The 13228-nt window shown below is 52.6% G+C and overlaps 1 protein-coding gene across 1 annotated transcript in view; it reads left to right on the plus strand.

The window, feature by feature from the left end:
- LOC138259482 (cytochrome P450 2F2-like) overlaps positions 1-13228 on the plus strand; it is a 612238-nt gene that overhangs the window by 355463 nt on the left and 243547 nt on the right. The window contains exon 6 of the mRNA XM_069207252.1: positions 11871-12047. Within this exon, the coding sequence (XP_069063353.1) occupies positions 11871-12047 (177 nt within the window). The remainder of the gene's footprint in view (positions 1-11870; positions 12048-13228) is intronic.

A 13228-nucleotide genomic window follows, 5' to 3' on the forward strand; every position in this document is an offset into this window, starting at 1 on the left:
CTGGGAACAACAGCACAGCTCCCACCCAGCGGGCCCATGGCTCTGTCTCTAGGACAGGTCAATCAGCAGTGTGTCTGCCACTACAGGGCCCCCAGGCTAACCCACCACCCCCACAACAACAGGGACCTGGGGGCAGTGGTAGTGGGCACACCGTCCAGGGGACAGAGTCCGGGGGAAACAGGGCAACTCGGAGGGCTGCTGTGCGACAGGGGGGGGGAGGAGAGGCCCAGGGAACCGACTCTCCAAGAGGCCCTCACCACCATCATGGCAGCCTACCACCGCTCACAAGAGACGATGGCGACGGTACTGGCCAGGTTCCAGGAGATCCAGGCACAGCAGGAGGAACGCTACATGGGGTTCAACAATCATCTCACCCACATCTCTACCGCCATGGGGAGCCTAGTCCAGGCCCTCCACCGGATAGAAGACACGTTGCGGGACCATGTGGCACCACACAGGGTCCCTGTCACTAGCCCGGACCAGGAACAGCCTACCACCTCCGCCGGCGCTAGTGGACAGGAGGCCCCACCACAACGACAGGCCACCAGAACCCCACCTCCTGCTGAAGAACAACCACCCCGCAAGAGGAGCCTGAGATCCAAAAAAAAGACCGAGTAGGATGTCAAGACCCCCGCCAGCATGAGATACCCCCTGAAGTCATCCCACTGTCCCACATTGTCACCCTGTCCAACCTTGAACTGCCCCTGCTCCATCCTTCCACAGGCATATGGACAATGCACCTGTGAGACTGAGAACTGGACTCTGCCATGGACATTACTCCACCCCCACCCATCACCGTGTGAATATTATGTACCATTATCTAGCACCAAAAATAAATCACTCAATGCACTGAAATCATGCTGGAGTCAGGCTGTATTATTTACAAATGTAAAACACATTACCGATCAATTATGTTCTGTAAACTTTGTGCTGAACACATACCGAGATCAATAAGCATTAGTCCATGGGCTAACCAAGCAGAAGTCACGCAGTGGGTCATACAGCACTGAAAAGGAAGGGAGAATCAAACATCAGTTTCAAATAACTGGGGGGTCATAGACAAAGTTGAGAAAAACGAGGCAGTCAGGAAAATTAAAATGGCGTGTGTGATTCTTACCTGTGTGCTACTGAAAATACTGTTGGATAAATCTGTCCCTGTTGTCTGGGTCGTCCTCTGAGTCTTCCTTCTCTTCACTCTCCACAGGCTCTACAGCTGCTTCAACACCACCATCTGGACCATCCTCCTGCAGGAAAGGCACCTGACGTCGCAATGCCAGATTGTGAAGCATACAGCAAGCCACGATGATCTGGCACACCTTCTTTGGTGAGTACATCAGGGATCCCCCTGTCATATGCAGACACCTAAACCTGGCCTTCAGAACCCCAAAGGTCCTTTCTATGATCCTCCTAGTTCGCCCATGGGCCTCATTGTACCGTTCCTCAGCCCTGATCCGGAGATTCCTCACTGGGGTCAATAGCCAAGGCAGGTTGGGGTAACCAGAGTCACCTATTAGCCACACACGTTGTCTCTGTAGCTGTTCCATCACAAAAGGGATGCTGCTATTACGCATCACATACGCGTCATGCACTGAACCAGGGAACATTGCATTCACATGTACTGGTCAGCCAAACAGACCACCTGGACGTTCATAGAATGGTAACTCTTCCTGTTTCTGTACACCTGCTCATCGTCTTTTGGGGGGACTAAGGCTACATGGGTCCCATCAATGGCACCAATTATGTTGGGAATATGTCCAAGGGCATAAAAATCACCCTTCACAGTGGGCAAATCAACCTCCTCTGGGAATATAATGTAACTCCGCATGTGTTTCGTCAGGGCAGACAACACTCTAGACAAAACCTTTGAAAACATTGGCTGAGACATTCCAGATGACATGGCCACTGTTGTCTGGAATGAGCCACTTGCAAGAAAATGGAGGACTGACAGCACCTGCACCAGAGGGAGAATTCCTGTGGGTTGGCGGATGGGGGACATCAGGGCTGGCTCCAGCTGGGCACACAGTTCATGGATGGTGGCACGGTCAAGTCGGTATCGTAGTATGATGTGGCGTTCTTCCATTGTCGACAGGTCCACCAGCGGTCGGTACACGCGAGGATTCATCCTTCTCCTCGCAAATCCCAGCGGACGGTGCCTAGGAAGGACAACATGGAGCACAGAGTCAAGATAATCACTGGTACGTTCACCACTGCTTGCATGGCACACGGTTATCTAGGTATTGAAAGGCGTGTATGTGTGGCAATGCCAGGCCTAGGCCTGTGTGTCGCAGTAGAGATTATGCCATGTGGGCCCTTGAAATGGCAGCTGCCTGACCTGTGAAGTGGGACAATGGGATGTGAGGTCACTGCGCTGGTGGAGCACACCGTGGCGGTAGGCGGTCGAAGACCGCTATACGGAGCCGCATTGGATAACATTGAAGCCTATGGGTTTCAGGAGCCAATGACGATGTGCGCCGGCGGTCGCGGTACGCACCGCCGCGGTACGCACCGCCGCGGGCGTGACCGCCATTTTCTATCTGCTTAATCACTCGAGACCTGATCATCCACAGGAGAGGACCTATACTGCAAGTGCTGCTGTGAACTCGGTCTGGAAGTGACAATGGCTGCTGCGACTGGGGAAAGGGCCCCTGCCTTCACGTCTGAAGAGTTGGAGAAGCTCGTGGATGGGGTCCTCCCCCAGTATGCGTTACTATACGGTCCTCCAGACCAACAGGTGAGTACACCGGGTGCACATGGAATGGGCGATGCCTGTGTGGAGTGGGGTGGATGTAAGTTGGTGGGGTGGGGGGCGAATGAGGAGTGCAACGCACGACAGATGAGAGCATGTGCTATATTGCAAGGTTGGGGAGGGGGGCCAATCACATCTAACATGCAGTAAGTTGATGATTGTTTCCTTCCCACCCTGTACATGTCACATAGGTCAGCGCCCATCAGAAAGTCGGGATTTGGCGTGCCATCGCCAAGGAAGTCCGGGCCCTGGGGGTCCACGTCAGACGGGGCACCCACTGCCGCAAGAGGTGGGAGGACATCCGCCGCGGAACCAGGAAGACCGCCGAGTCACTGCTGGGGATGGCCTCCCGACCTAGGAGGGGTTCCAGTCGTACCCTAACCCCCCTGATGTCCCGTATCCTGGCGGTGGCCTACCCTGATTTGGATGGGCGCTTGAGAGCATCACAGCAGACACAAGGGGGTGAGTATCAGCACATTCAGCTATCTTTCTGCGCAGTGGAGGCGTCTGGGTGGGGGAGGAGGGTTGGGGGTGACATTAGGCCACAAACGCAGGCAGACACCCACCCAACAGACATCCACCTCACAACAGCCTACAGCACCTGCACCTTCACCCAATGACAGCACACCTGACTCTCCTACAACCACATCCTCTTCCTCCACTTCCATCTCCACTTCTACCTTTTACCTTGGCCCTAAAAAGCTTTTCCTGGCTAATCTTGACCTCTTCCCCTCCGATGACCTACCCCCTCCATCTGCAAAGAGTCCCAAGAGCACCACAGCCACCACCAGCCCAACTTCGGGTGTCACTGTGGGCATGGGTTCTGGAGCCCACCCTTTGCCAGCAGTGACACCTCCATCAGCAGCAAGGACACACCCAGCCCCCCCCCGGCAAGAGGACCAGGAAACACAAGGGCCGCCGTGCGAAGACTGACACGGCTGCCCCCAAGGAGCAGAGTTCGCCCACTTCACCAGCCACAACGTCTAGGGGAGGCAAGGGCCCGAGAGCCCCATCTAAGGAGCGTAAGGGCAGCAGGGCGGAGACGTCAGCCAGCAGGAGCGCGGAGCAGGTGGGCCCCACATGCCACATCCCAGCTGTAAAGGAGGACACCAAAGGGCCCAGGACTCCGTCACCGAAGGGCCCAGGAACATCACGGCCGGAGGGCGTCTGAGCACGGAGTCCAGGCCAGGTCTGGCTCCCTTGAACCTACTGGATGTGCACCGCTGAACAGGGCCCGCCGTGCAGAAGAGCACCGCTGAACAGGGCCCGCCGTGAAGATAGGCACCGCTGAACAGGGCCCGCCGTGCAGAAGAGCACCGCTGAACAGGGCCCGCCGTGCAGAAGAGCACCGCTGAACAGGGCCCGCCGTGAAGATAGGCACCGCTGAACAGGGCCCGCCGTGCAGAAGAGCACCGCTGAACAGGGCCCGCCGTGCAGAAGAGCACAGCTGAACAGGGCCCGCTGTGAAGATAGGCACCGCTGAACAGGGCCCGCCGTGCAGAAGAGCACCGCTGAACAGGGCCCGCCGTGAAGATAGGCACCGCTGAACAGGGCCCGCCGTGAAGATAGGCACCGCTGAACAGGGCCCGCCGTGCAGAAGAGCACCGCTGAACAGGGCCCGCCGTGAAGATAGGCACCGCTGAACAGGGCCCGCCGTGCAGAAGAGCACCGCTGAACAGGGCCCGCCGTGAAGATAGGCACCGCTGAACAGGGCCCGCCGTGAAGATAGGCACCGCTGAACAGGGCCCGCCGTGCAGAAGAGCACCGCTGAACAGGGCCCGCCGTGAAGATAGGCACCGCTGAACAGGGCCCGCCGTGAAGATAGGCACCGCTGAACAGGGCCCGCCGTGCAGAAGAGCACCGCTGAACAGGGCCCGCCGTGAAGATAGGCACCGCTGAACAGGGCCCGCCGTGAAGATAGGCACCGCTGAACAGGGCCCGCCGTGCAGAAGAGCACCGCTGAACAGGGCCCGCCGTGAAGATAGGCACCGCTGAACAGGGCCCGCCGTGCAGAAGAGCACCGCTCCGCTGGGCCCTTCCTGTCAAGCACCGCTCCGCTGGGCCCTTCCTGTCAAGCACTGATCCGCTGGGCCCCGCCGGCTCCAGCACCGCTCCGCTGGGCCCCGCCGGCTCCAGCACCGCTCCGCTGGGCCCCGCCGTCTCAAGCACCGCTCCCCTGGGCCCCTTCATCTCAAGCACCGCTCCGCTGGGCCCCGCCGTCTCAAGCACCGCTCCGCTGGGCCCCTTCATCTCAAGCACCGCTCCGCTGGGCCCCGCCGTCTCAAGCACCGCTCCCCTGGGCCCTTCATCTCAAGCACCGCTCCGCTGGGCCATTCATCTCAAGCACCGCTCCGCTGGGCCCCTTCATCTCAAGCACCGCTCCGCTGGGCCCCGCCGTCTCAAGCACCGCTCCGCTGGGCCCTTCCTGTCAAGCACCGCTCCGCTGGGCCCCTTCATCTCAAGCACCGCTCCGCTGGGCCCCTTCATCTCAAGCACCGCTCCGCTGGGCCCCGCCGTCTCAAGCACCGCTCCGCTGGGCCCTTCATCTCAAGCACCGCTCCGCTGGGCCATTCATCTCAAGCACCGCTCCGCTGGGCCCCTTCATCTCAAGCACCGCTCCGCTGGGCCTCGCCGTCTCAAGCTCCGCTCCGCTGGGCCCTTCCTGTCAAGCACCGCTCCGCTGGGCCCCTTCATCTCCAGCACCGCTCCGCTGGGCCCCTTCATCTCCAGCACCGCTCCGCTGGGCCCCGCCGTCTCAAGCACCGCTCCGCTGGGCCCCTTCATCTCAAGCACTGTTTATGGTTCACTGTGCTCCCCATGCCTCCTCCTTGACCAGTGGAGACTGTTATCCACTTGAGAGACTGTGGCTTTGCACTCCCCAGGATGGCAGAGTGGGCAAGCCGCCCACTGTAGAGACTTGAGAGACTGTGGCTTTGCACTCCCCAGGATGGCAGAGTGGGCAACCCACCCACTGTAGAGACTTGAGAGACTGTGGCTTTGCACTCCCCAGGATGGCAGAGTGGGCAACCCACCCACTGTAGAGACTTGAGAGACTGTGGCTTTGCACTCCCCAGGATGGTACAGTGGGCAAGCCACCCACTGTAGAGACTTGAGAGACTGTGGCTTTGCACTCCCCAGGATGGCACAGTGGGCATGGTGGCCCCTTCGTGGATCTTTCGTCGTGGACTCATGTGGCTGTGGTGCCCCTCCCTTCCCTTCCCCCTGAGGTGCCTGTAGTATTTTCATCAGATGCCCCTGCAGTGTTCTCTCCAAAGGACTCAGGTCTCCTGTGTGGGCTTTGCCCTTGTGTCGCTACACTGTAGCCCACGGACTGTTCCATTTGACTTGGATGTAGCGGACTAATTGCCTCGGTTCGCCATGGCAGTGTGTATAGTATTATTTTGTTATGGATATTTTGCATAGTTGCCGATACGTCTCAGAGTCTATTTTTTATATAAAAATTTGGTTCAAAATTTAATTATGTCTTTGCATTTTTCAGGGGGGTTTGGGTGGTGTCACTGTGCATTGTTGCTCTGCATTGGTGTGTACATAGTTTGGGTGGGTGGGGGTCGCATATGTGTGTGCCCGTAACCTTTCGTCCTCCCCCCTCCCGTGTGTCGTAGGTGCAGTACTCACCGTTGTCGTCTGCGCCGGAGTTCGTACTCGTGGTAGATGAGCAGGTAGACGAGTGCAGGTAGGATGTTTAATTCGGGTTCCATGCTGTCCTCCGTACTCGTGGAGTGTGTTTTGGTGAGCGTTTTCCCGTCCGTAGTCTGTTTCCGCCGTGTTTTTATCGGCGGGGCTCCCGCCCCGGAAAAGGTGGCGGATTGGTGAGTTGTGATACTGTGGGCGGTACATTGTCTGCCGCCTGCCTGTTGGCGGTGACCGCCGCGCTGTTTGTCTGTACCGCGGTGGCGGTCGGAGTGTTAATGTGGCGGGCTGTGTTGGCGGTTCCCGCCAGGGTCAGAATTCCATTTTTTGGACCGCCGGCCTGTTGGCGGGTTGGCCGCCGCTTTATCACCGACCGCCAGGGTTAGAATCACCCCCTAAGTAACTTAGCACCCAACCTTCACCAGGTGAAGGTTAGACATATAGGTGACTTATAAGTTACTTAAGTGCAGTGGTAAATGGCTGTGAAATAACGTGGACGTTATTTCACGCAGGCTGCAGTGGCAGGCCTGTGTAAGAATTGTCAGAGCTCTCTATGGGTGGCAAAAGAAATGCTGCAGCCCATAGGGATCTCCTGATACCCCAATACCCTGGGTACCTCAGTACCATAAACTAGGGAATTATAAGGGTGTTCCGTTATGCCAATGTGAATTGGTGAAATTGCTCACTAGCCTGTTAGTGACAATTTAGAAAGCAGAGAGAGCATAACCACTGAGGTTCTGGTTAGCAGAGCCTCAGTGAGACAGTTAGTCATCCCACAGGGAACACATACAGGGCACACTTATGAGCACTGGGGCCCTGGCTGACAGGGTCCCATTGACACATACACTAAAACAACATATATACAGTGAAATATGGGGGTAACATGCCAGGCAAGATGGTACTTTCCTACATCCACTGTCACTTATTTTCAGTCTCACTTACCCATGCTTCCTCATTATTTCAAACTTGCATTCACTTTTAATCGAGCTCACTCATACTTTGTCACTTACAATCACTTGCACTCACTGTTATTCTTGCTCGTCCTCACTCACAATGACGCTCACTCATTGTTGTTCACTCATTCTCACTCACACACTCTGCCACTCCCTCACACTCATTTTTACTCACCCTTTTGCCACCTGTATGGTCGCGGGTCAGAAAAGACTTGCCTGGGGTCCAATGCTTAATTTGTAAATAACAAGGTGCCGGTGCTCAAAGCTCGCGGCTGTTGCAATTAAATATGGGAACATGGAATATTGAGATAGCGTAATCCTGAAGCCATCTCGGGCCACTGCATTTCATTTAAAACCACTCCCTGCCACTTCAGCTCACTTTTGCAGCTTTCTGCTTTCTCCGATTGTGAAGCTTTTTCATTTTTCTCTTCCTCCGTCTTTCCCATATGTGTCTTTTGCTCGCAGCAAATGCTTTGGGGCGAAGAATAAGTGCCGGCCCTCAACAATAAGTGCTGGTGCTCAGCACCGGAAACAACAAGCACAAATGAAGCACTGCTGGGGTCACAAGGGGCAAGCCAGACGTTGCAGATGTGACCCCTAAATGATGACCATGTATCTTTTATTTTCACATATATTTTATAAGAAATGGTTATCATCCTGTTTCAAAAGTAGGACCTCCCCAGAGAAGTTACGTCAGTAGTTTACTGTGACTTCTAGCCCTGACTTCTTCTTTATCACACCATGCCAAGGTCTGACTTCCACCACCAAAGAAGGTCCCTCTCCTCTTACTCTGTCCTCCCTGTCATTCGGCCCACTCTCTAACACAGATATTGTAGGAAATTACTGTAGGAGACTGGCCTAGCTTATAGTGGGTACCTTGTGGTACTTACACCTTGTGCCAGGTCCAGTTATACCTTATTAGTAGAATAGAGGTGTTTCTAGCAGCTTAGGCTGATAGAAGGTAGCTATGGCAAAGCAGCTTAGGCTGAACTAGGAGACATGCAAAGCTCCTACTATGCCACTTATATCAGATAGCACTATATCATAAGAATCACAATACTCAGAGTAACTAAAAATAAAGGTACTTTATTTTAGTGACAATATCCCAAAAGTATCTCAGAGGAAATACTCCCTTAGGAGGTAACTAAAATACACAAAATATACACACAAACCAAAATCAGGTAAGTAAACAGTTAGAAAAGTAGTGCAAACACTGTAGAATACAATGGGGTGCAACAGGACACAATAGGACTAGGGGCAACACAAACCATATACTCCAAAAGTGGAATGCAAACGACAAATGGACCCCCGGCCTAGTGTAGTGTGTAGAGGGTCGCTTGGAGTGTAAGAAAACACTAAGGGTGTCCAAGATACCCCACCCCAAGAACCTGAAAAGTAGGAGTAAAGTTACCCCACTACCCCAGAACGACAGTAAAGTCGAGATAGGGGATTCTGCAAAGGCAACAACTGACTGCAAAGCACTGAAGACGGATTCCTGGACCTGAGGACCTGCAAAGGAAGGGGACCAAGTCCAAGAGTCACGCAAGTGTCCGGGGAGAAGAGCCCACTAAACCCCAGATGAAGGTGCAAAAGGGCTTCCTCCAGGTGGAAGAAGCCAATGATTCTGCAACAACGGAAGGTGCAAGGATCTTCTCCTTCGGTCAGAAGATGTCCCACGGTGTGCTGGAGGATGCAGAGTTGTTTCCATGCAGAATGACTGCAAACAAGCCTTGCTAGCTGCAAGAGTTGCAGTTGATGGTAATGGGTGCTGCCCAGGACGGACCAAGAGGTCGCCCCTTGTAGGAGGAGACAGAGGGGGTGCTCAGCAACAGAGAGAGTCCATACAGAAGCAGGCAGCACCCGCAGAAGCACTTGAACAGGCATTCAAGAAATCTGAGCACAGCAGTTGTCTCAACACAGCAAAAGAGGGTCCCACGAAGCCGGTGGTCAACTCAGCAAGTTGAACGATGCAGGCAGAGTGCTGGGGACCTGGGCTGTGTTTTGCCTGAAGGAATCCTTGCAAAAGTGCACAGAAGCCCTAGCAGCTGCAGATCACGCATTACACAGGATTACTGTCTGGCGGGGGGAAGCAAGGACTTACCTCCACCAAATTTGGACAGAAGGACCACTGGACTGTCGTGGTCACTTGGATCCAGGTCCTGTGTTCCAGGGACCACGCTTGTCAAGATGAAAGATGACCCAGAGGTCCAGTGATGCAGAAGTTTGGTGTCTGCGTTAGCAGGGGGAAGATTCTGTCGACCCACAGGAGATTTCTTCTTGGCTTCCAGTGTAGGTTGAAGGCAGACAGCCCTCAGAGCATGCACCACCAAGAAACAGTTGAGAAAGCCAGCAGGATTAGGCGCTACAATGTTGCTGGTAGTCGTTTTTCTACTTTGTTGCGGTTTTGCAGGCGTCTTGGAGCAGCCAGCGGTCGATCCTTGGCAGAAGTTGAAGAGAGAGATGCTGAGGAACTCTGGTGAGCTCTTGCATTCATTATCTGAAGAGAAACCCAATGGAGAGACACTAAATAGCCCTCAGAGTAGGATTGGCCACCTAACCAGGTAAGCATCTGTCAGGAGGGGTCTCTGACATCACCTGCTGGCACTGGCCACTCAGAGGCCTCAACTGTGCCCTCACACCTCTGCATTCAAGACGGCAGAGGTCTGGGATGAACTGAAGGAGCTCTGGGCACCACCCCTGGGGTGGTGATGGACAGGGGAGAGGTCACTCCCATTTTCTTTGTCCAGTTTCGTGCCAGAGCAGGGGCTGGGGGATCCCTGAACCGGTGTAGACTGGCTTATTCAAGGAGGGCACCATCTGTGACCTTCAAATCATTTCCAAAGGCTGGGGGAGACTACTCCTCCCCAGCCCTTAATACCTATTTCCAAAGGGAGAGGGTGTAACACCCTCTCTCACAGGAAATCCTTTGTTCTGCCTTCCTGGGACTGGGCTGCCCAGACTCCAGGAGGGCAGAAACCGGTCTGAGGGTTGGCAGAAGCGGTAGCTGCAGAGAAAACCCCAGAGAGCTGGTTTGGCATTACCCGGGTCCATGCTGGAGCCCCGGGAATACATGGGATTGGCACCCCAATACCAGATTTGGCATGGGGGGGACAATTCCATGATCTTAAACATGTTACATGGCCATATTCGGAGTTACCATCGTGAAGCTACAGATAGGTATTGACCTATATGTAGTGCACGCATGTAATGGTGTCCCACACTCACAAAGTCTGGGGAAATTGCCCTGAAGAATGTGGGGGCCCCTTGGCTAGTGCCAGGGTGCCCTCACACTTAGTAACTTTGCACCTAACCTTCACTAAGTGAGGGTTAGACATATAGGTGACTTATAAGTTACTTAAGTGCAGTGTAAAATGGCTGTGAAATAACGTGGACATTATTTCACTCAGGTTGCAGTGGCAGTCCTGTGTAAGAATTGTCTCAGCTCCCGATGGGTGGCAAAAGAAATGCTGCAGCCCATAAGGATCTCTGGACCCCCAATAATCTGGGTACCTAGGTACCATCTACTAGGGAATTATAAGGGTGTTCCGGTGTGCCAATCAGAATTTGTGAAAATGGTCGCTAGCCTGCAGTGGCAATTTAAAAAGCAGAGAGAGCATAAACACTGAGGTTCTGTTTAGCAGAGCCTCAGTGATACAGTTAGGCACCACACAGGGAGCACATATAGGCCACAAACTATGAGCACTGGGGTCCTGGCTAGCAGGGAGTATAGTCTCTATGGTATTTTTTGCATTTTCTGTCACCAAAATAAAGTTCCTTCATTTTTGTAGCACTGAGTATTTTCTTTCATGTGTGTGAGTACTGTGTGACTACAGTCTTATTGCATGAGCTTTGCATGTCTCCTAGATAGATAGTGCAAGTACCCTAGGTACCCACTTCAAACCAGGCTAGCCTCCTACAGATATCACTTGGTCTATAAATGTATTGATTAAGGGTAGAGAGCAATAACCAATTGCCCCTATACGTTTTCATACTTAATGTTGGAACCACACCAACACTGGAACAGGAAATACACAGACACCAAGAATCTGTATGGTGTGATTTGATGTATGGAATGGCTACATATATGGTGCTTACTTTATGTGATGCTTTGCAGAAGTGATTTTCAGAGGGAGGCATGTTTTCATTATTTAGTTAAGCTTAGGTGTTAGTTTCTCATGTAGTTTTCATGCTGTGGTACGCATTGTGCAATATATGTCATGCACACTCACAGTGCAGTTCCTTATATATGCAGGTCAACTGAATATGTAGCGGTTGAAGATGTGTGTTTTGGGTTGAGGGGTATGCTTCACACAATTAGGAACTTTTATAATATATTGTATTGCCCTCAACACCTCTCTGATGAGGTGCCAAAGAGGTTTGTGAACTGGTTGTAGAATACTCTGTGATCTTAGAGACAATAGCAATGATCTAATACTTATTTTTTGTGCTGTACTTGCCTTTTTCCACATAACAAATTTACCTTCAATTAATGTCTAATCCCTTTTGTTTTCATGTTGCAGATGTACAATATCTACCCAGAGATCATGAACTACCTCCCAGGACAACACCAACATATCTTTACAAACTTTAATAGTTTGTCAGAAGTGATTCTAGGTGAATTAAAATCCCATCTGGAAACACATGATCCCAGCTGTCCCAGAGACATTATGGACTGTTTCATCACCAAGATGGCAGAGGTAGGAAGCAATTTTTTGTGTAAGAAAAGGCAAAGTTGGGGTGTAAGGGGAGAGATAAAAAACGTATAAATAAAATATATTTGAAGATAATATCTTACATATACAGGCAGGGCCAAATCAGAGTATTCTGATGTTGTCAGGAATGTACACATTCCGAGCTGAACTATTTTATTTAGGATCAATGTCACTTCATAGTTGTAAAGAAATGTCTGTTGGTGCTTGTTCACCCCTACATTGTTTAATTGATGCAGACGTTTTTTCGACTCTGAGAGTGCACTCAGGCCTGCTATCTAGTCCTCAGTGCAAGTGTTCTAACCCCTCATCAAGTATGTGTCGAATTGGTCATCCCAGATTGGCAAGTACTGAAATACACAAGTACCTAGTATATGGTACCCAGGGTACCAAGGGCATGTAAGGCAGAGTGCCCACCCAGGGCTTCACACTGATTGTGCCACTCTTTGAGACGTGGGTCCCGTGCTTGCTATGCCACTAGATTCAAGCTAGCCTGGCTGATGAAGGGTGATACCCTGAAACCGGTCCCAGGATGCTTGTTTCTGGTCCAGGAAATACCTGGCCTGGCAGTTTCTTGTTGGACTGTTCCCATGGGGAACAGGGTCAAGACTGATTTGTATATGGCTGGGTCCAAACTGGAATGGCAAGCAAAAAAACTGATGGATTAAACCCAGATCTGTGACTGGGGGTGAATGCTTGATTTGTTCTGCATGCCGTCCATCATCTGTTGTCTTTGCATTTGTTACCCCAAGTGGGAAGGGTATGCCCAGATGAGGGGCCCATGCTTGCTATGCCACCAGATTCAAGGTAGCCTAGCTGATGAGGGGTGAAACCCTGAAACCGGTCCCAGGATGCTTGTTTCTAGTCCAGGGAAGTCCTGGCCTGGCTGTTCGGGCTGGACTGTTCCCATGGGGAACAGGGTCCAGACTGATTTGCATATGGCTGGGTCCAAACTGGAATGACATGGCAAGCAAAAAAACTGATGGATTAAACCGAGATCTGTGACTGGGGGTGAATGCTTGATTTGCTCTGCATTCCGTCCATCATCTGTTGTTTTTGCATTTGTATGCCTCAAGTGGGAAGGGTATGCCCAGACTTTGGCCCTGTGCTTGCTATGCCACCATATTCGAGCTAGCCTGGCTGATGAAGGGTGATACCCTGAATCCGTT

Source organism: Pleurodeles waltl, chromosome 9, assembly GCF_031143425.1.
Source record: "Pleurodeles waltl isolate 20211129_DDA chromosome 9, aPleWal1.hap1.20221129, whole genome shotgun sequence".
NCBI lineage: Eukaryota > Metazoa > Chordata > Amphibia > Caudata > Salamandridae > Pleurodeles > Pleurodeles waltl.